The 5,000-nt window shown below is 52.8% G+C and overlaps 1 protein-coding gene across 1 annotated transcript in view; it reads right to left on the bottom strand.

The window, feature by feature from the left end:
- col4a4 (collagen, type IV, alpha 4) overlaps positions 1-5,000 on the bottom strand; it is a 17,304-nt gene that overhangs the window by 9,248 nt on the left and 3,056 nt on the right. The window contains exons 3-17 of the mRNA XM_068651361.1: positions 4,649-4,688; positions 4,039-4,110; positions 2,396-2,530; positions 2,085-2,129; positions 1,875-1,991; positions 1,467-1,535; positions 1,324-1,359; positions 1,151-1,213; positions 1,042-1,077; positions 907-948; positions 763-843; positions 633-677; positions 493-555; positions 165-209; positions 1-32 (exon numbers count right to left, since the gene is read on the bottom strand). The exon at positions 1-32 is cut by the window's left edge and continues 22 nt beyond it. Of these exons, the coding sequence (XP_068507462.1) occupies positions 1-32; positions 165-209; positions 493-555; positions 633-677; positions 763-843; positions 907-948; positions 1,042-1,077; positions 1,151-1,213; positions 1,324-1,359; positions 1,467-1,535; positions 1,875-1,991; positions 2,085-2,129; positions 2,396-2,530; positions 4,039-4,110; positions 4,649-4,688 (921 nt within the window). The remainder of the gene's footprint in view (positions 33-164; positions 210-492; positions 556-632; positions 678-762; positions 844-906; positions 949-1,041; positions 1,078-1,150; positions 1,214-1,323; positions 1,360-1,466; positions 1,536-1,874; positions 1,992-2,084; positions 2,130-2,395; positions 2,531-4,038; positions 4,111-4,648; positions 4,689-5,000) is intronic.

The raw sequence follows: 5,000 nt of genomic DNA, 5'->3' as shown, positions 1-5,000 counted from the left end.
AGACCTGGAAGACCGGAACTTCCTACAGCGCCCTGACACACAAAGATGTTTCAGGTAGCTTCATGCTAATGTATAATGCAAGCGACATAGGCGGTCTAAGGAACGTTAGCGTAGAACTGGGAGATCAGGCGTGTTCTACACTCGACGTAGCAGCACTCGCTCACCTTGGCTCCTTTGTAACCGGGTAGACCCAAGCGTCCTGGGAGTCCCTGGAGACCACAAGCACACAAGGGCCTGATTCGCGAAGGCCACCAATGGTGGATGATGCTAATTCTTTCAAATACTTTCAAACGCTGAATGACCGGCCGCCGACGCCGCCGCTGCGCAGTGTTGCAGGCAGCGTTGTAGCCAAACAAAATGCACACGAGCGTTCACCCGCGCAAAATATACATGTGTCTGCACTCTCTTCTTAAAGGTCTTCCCTTGACATGATAGAGGCTGACTTTGCTTTCTACACACAGCCAGCAGGAGCTTCAAAGCAGGACGCCTCACCCTGGGTCCAGGAAGTCCCACAATCCCTTTTTCTCCCTTGACACCAGGAAGGGCATCCAGACCCTGAAAATCCAAACGGGCACAATTAGATTAGATAAAGCTCAGTCAAGGGACGCAGTGGAACCCCGGAGTGGACATACTGGCAGGCCTTGAGCTCCACAACGCCCTTTAGGCCCCGCCGGACCCTGACCAAGCAACAGAGCACACGTTAGAGCCGGCGGCCGGCTGAAAAGATGACTGCTGTGGTGTGACTGGACTAAAGCCAGTGACCTGCTCTCCTTTGATGTAGAAATCCTCTGGGGGGTCCACATACTCAAATGGCCCCGGAGGCCCCTGTAAGCCTTGCTCCCCCTGCGGATGACACCGGTTAACGTCTGCTCTCATGGAGCAAAATCGGGCCATACTACTTGGTACCTCATCTCCTTGCGGTCCCGGCACCGATCTACCTCGTTCGCCCTGAAGCAGAAATACCAGCAAAGTCCTCAGCGGTATTCCTTTCTCTTTTTCCTCTTTGTTATGAAAACGTGTGTGATGTGAGGGCATACTCACAGGGGGACCTCTGGAACCTGGCAGGCCAGGGATACCCTACACACACAACCACACCATTGCCGATCATTGGATATTGAAAAAAAGTCTATGTCGTGACAAATGTTCTCACATTGAATCCATCAGGACCAACCGGACCCGCTAATCCTCTCGAACCTCTGGGACCCGGTCCACCCTGCGCACAGACGAGTCAGATCGAAAGCCTGTGTTGGTGTGGAAGTCAAACAAGCAAGACATCTGGCAGGTAGCCCGGCAGGTAGGCGGGCAGAAGGACAGCGATCTCACCGGCAGACCAGGAAGTCCCCCGAGGCCGGCGTCACCCTGTCAAAGATCTAAGATTAGTGCATCCGTCAGCCGATGATGAGAAGCGGGCAATGGGACAATCGGCTCATGCTAAAGATCTGGGGTGTGATGTGGGGACCACTCACGGGCACTCCGGGGTACTGGAGGAAGAAGAGCGCTGGCTCCCCTGGAAATCCCTTTGCTCCTTGAAAACCCTGCCACACAATTGTCAACCAATTCAGCTTTGCTGTCTGCACATACTTGCTGGGAAAAGAAAATGTCATCTGCCTTTTTAAGGAAACCATCTGTGCTCCACAAGAACAACAACGCTTCACCTGGTCAACGTCTAATCACGTGAACTACGCCAGGTGTCGTGGTGCACGTCAGGTGATGGGGTTTTTTTGTTTTTTTTTCTGTCTACCAAAGAGGTCAATTTCAGGTGTTGTAGTTCAAGTCAGGTTTCTTGTGCTCTAGTTGATGTGTTGCGCACTAGTTGAGGTGTTCACGAGTTCCTGCTTGTGACCCTAAGAAGTAAAGCAGTTTGAAGTTCTGACCACGTCACCACGAGGCCCTTGTTCTCCAGGCTGTCCGAGCTTTCCCGGCCTTCCTCTCGTCCCGTTGCACCCGTCCACACCTGGAAAACCGGGACCGCCGGCTGGGCCCGGGTGACCCTGATGACGCAAAGAAACCAAAGCTGCTCATCCAGGAAAGATAGTCTCGATCCTGCAGAGAAAGATCCTGGGGGGAAGGATTGGGCTTCCTACCGGGACGCCCTCTAAACCAGGAAATCCGGGAACGCCCACAGCTCCCTGAAAGAAAGCAAAAGGAACAGCAACGTCCAAAGCTTTTTCCTTTCCAGAGCCTTTTCATGTTTTGCTTCCTCCGAGCGAGAGTCATCCATTTCTTGACGGTGACAACTGGTTCTAAGGAATACGTGTTGCTTGACTCGATTGTCGGACTCGTCTGTCCAAATCCAAATGTTTCAAGCGCGCGGCAGGGTTTAAAATGTCGTTTCTCGAGATTTCCAATCTTCAGAGCTGTTACGGTGAACGGGCTTCACTGTGTGTTTCTTTACCGCGTCTCCCTTTGGCCCCTGACGTCCTGCTGGGCCTTCAGTCCCTCGCTTGCCTTTCTCTCCTGGAGGACCCTGAGGGCCTGGGAAGCCCGGGGGTCCCTGAGAACCCTGCCGCCCAAGAGACCCCGGAGAGCCCTGAGAAAAGCAAGCAGAGTAGTTAGAGCAGTGTGTGCAAGTGCCATTTCCAACGCAAGGCTTCTCAAACTGCAGTCGGGACAATAAGGACAGAGAGAGTTGTATTTGGAAATGAAATCAGATTGACTTGGCTCGTTCAACTTTGACCTGCCTATAAAATTGACCGAATACAAGTTTCTGTCCAAAGTTTTAGACTTTGTCTCGTTCTTCCGTATGCTCAAAGTCAGCAGCCGGCTGCAGCGAGTCTGACTGGCTTTCTCTTTTGTCTTCCCCCCCCCCCCATCCCCCTTTCTGTATTTGTTCCCAATTTGCTATTTCATCCGCCTTTGCTGTATTTGTTCCCAACTTGCTATTTTGTCGACGCGATCGCTGTTGGCTCTGCGCGTGGCCGAGACGCTGTGAAGTATAATTCTTTCGTTGGACCCAAAAAGTTTGAGAAGCCCCTTTCCGACGACTTCACATCATCGCCATTTGAAACAACAGCAGTCCTAAAAATAAGCCGTGTGACCGACCGCGCACATCGTCGTGACCACGAGAGGACAGACAGAGGCCCCGCAACAGCATACACAAAGAGTGTGCGTGCGTGCGTGCGTGCGTGTGTGTGTACGCGTGTGTGTTTTTGTGCCCGCGTGTGTGCGATGAGATGTGACAGGTCTGATCTCTGTTAGTTTTTGGTCTTTGCAGCTTTCTCTGGAATTATCGAGGTGTGAAATCAGTGAGACAGACGTTTGGCCGTAACGCTTTCTGTCTGTCCGCTGCCCCCAGCTGTACAAACGCAAACACACAAGCACGCACAACACACACTATTTTTGTAACATCTTCCAGTAAGGTCCTGTCAAAAGTGCACGTATATTTGCCTGTGCGTATAGGAAAACAGGTCAGGGGTCTCAAACGAACGTTTGCGGCTGGCCACATTGTTGCTACGTTTTGGTTTCCCTCGGAGGGCCGTTAACGGCTGCAGGGATACCAATGTTTCATGGGCTCCCTGTATGAGGCACGCGCAACCAAATGACGGATACCTGCTTTTGAAATCTGGCAGCGTCTCAAGCTCTGGACCTCACCGGATAACCTCTGGACTCGGTTGGCTAACTTCTGTGCTAAGTTGAATTCCTATACGAGACGGGCTAACTTCTGGACCGCCTTAAGTTCAGGACACTGCGGCTAACTTCTGGATGTCATTGTCAAAATTGAGCACGTCGGTGCATGTCCAAATTTCTGCTCTGCCCTACGGCCTGGAGGACACTGTCAAAGTTCAAACCGTCTGCGTTACTCTGGCGGTCACCGTTTTAAGTTCTGGTCTAATTTCTGGACCTCACTGGCCGGTTTCTGCACCCGACCGACCGTCTCCGCTCTGTACTTTGATTCTCGATGTGGTCTGGGTCGTGTTAGTTTTGTTTCGCTTTAAAATATTTGCCCGAGACCAAGTTTTTGATTTGGCGTGTTGTCAAGTTGCGATTGAGGTTTGGCAAGCTGTGATTGGTTGTTTTCTGTTGCAGGCGGAGTCTCACCCTCGCTCCCTTCGCCGGAAAGCATCGACAGGCGGAACAGTCTCGCCCGGCGCAAAGCTCCGTGTCGTCGCCCTGGAGACAGTCGGATCAGCAGCGGCAATGACATCACATCATGATCATTCCTGCCACGTCATCGTCGGTGCGGTATGACGGTGAGCGCGCCGCCAACTGGCGGCACGGCACGGCTCGTGTGACATCCGGTGTAAGGAGGACGTGGCATCACGCCCGCTATGACACGTCGGTGAACGCGCGCGTGGCGGCGTAGGAAAGACATCATGCTTGAGACGACAAAACAGTTGGGCAGGTGCAAAAAAAAGGTGATCGGGTTCGGAGCCCAGCGTCACTCCCTCCCGGCAGACACATGCCCAGATTGTCATCTTCCCATCATGCATCAGTGTTTGTGTTGCAGGCTGCATTCTTGCCGCGTTGTGTCAACTCAGTTAGCAGTCAAGCGTTTCTATCAGCGGCAGGCAGGAATGTGAAGTTGAGCGCCGCCCGCCGCTCACTGTCGCAAGGCAGGCTCCCGTCCTATACTGCGTGTCCAACATAAAGATGGACGCACATACTACATACAGTATGTGCTGTCTCGGGGGGGCCATGTGCTACTTACCCCAAGAACAGTGGTGCTGGTCAGGAGCATCAGGAAGCACCTGAGGACACACAGAGGTGGACACAAGCAGTCACCGTATTCACAATGGCTCACGGTGGTCAAGTGAGATAGCCTCGGACACGGGTGAATAATGGGAATCCGAGTGGATGAAGGCGAGGCGGACACAGGCGGTCAGATGCAGGTAGGAAAAGGAAGGAAGGAAGGAAGGTTTGAGATGGGTCTCCAATTGGATGACAAGAAAGCGTCAAACGGCGGCTAGGTTCAGGGCCTGACTCAATCGACCAGTTGACTCCCGTAACTCGGCACAGATTTGACTCGAGTATGGAGGAAGTCGCCAAAAGCAGCTTTTGGT

The sequence above is a fragment of the Syngnathus scovelli genome, chromosome 7 (genome assembly GCF_024217435.2).
Source record: "Syngnathus scovelli strain Florida chromosome 7, RoL_Ssco_1.2, whole genome shotgun sequence".
Lineage (NCBI taxonomy): Eukaryota > Metazoa > Chordata > Actinopteri > Syngnathiformes > Syngnathidae > Syngnathus > Syngnathus scovelli.
Note: the sequence above shows the minus strand (reverse complement) of the source record. Positions and strands in the feature narration are given on the sequence as shown.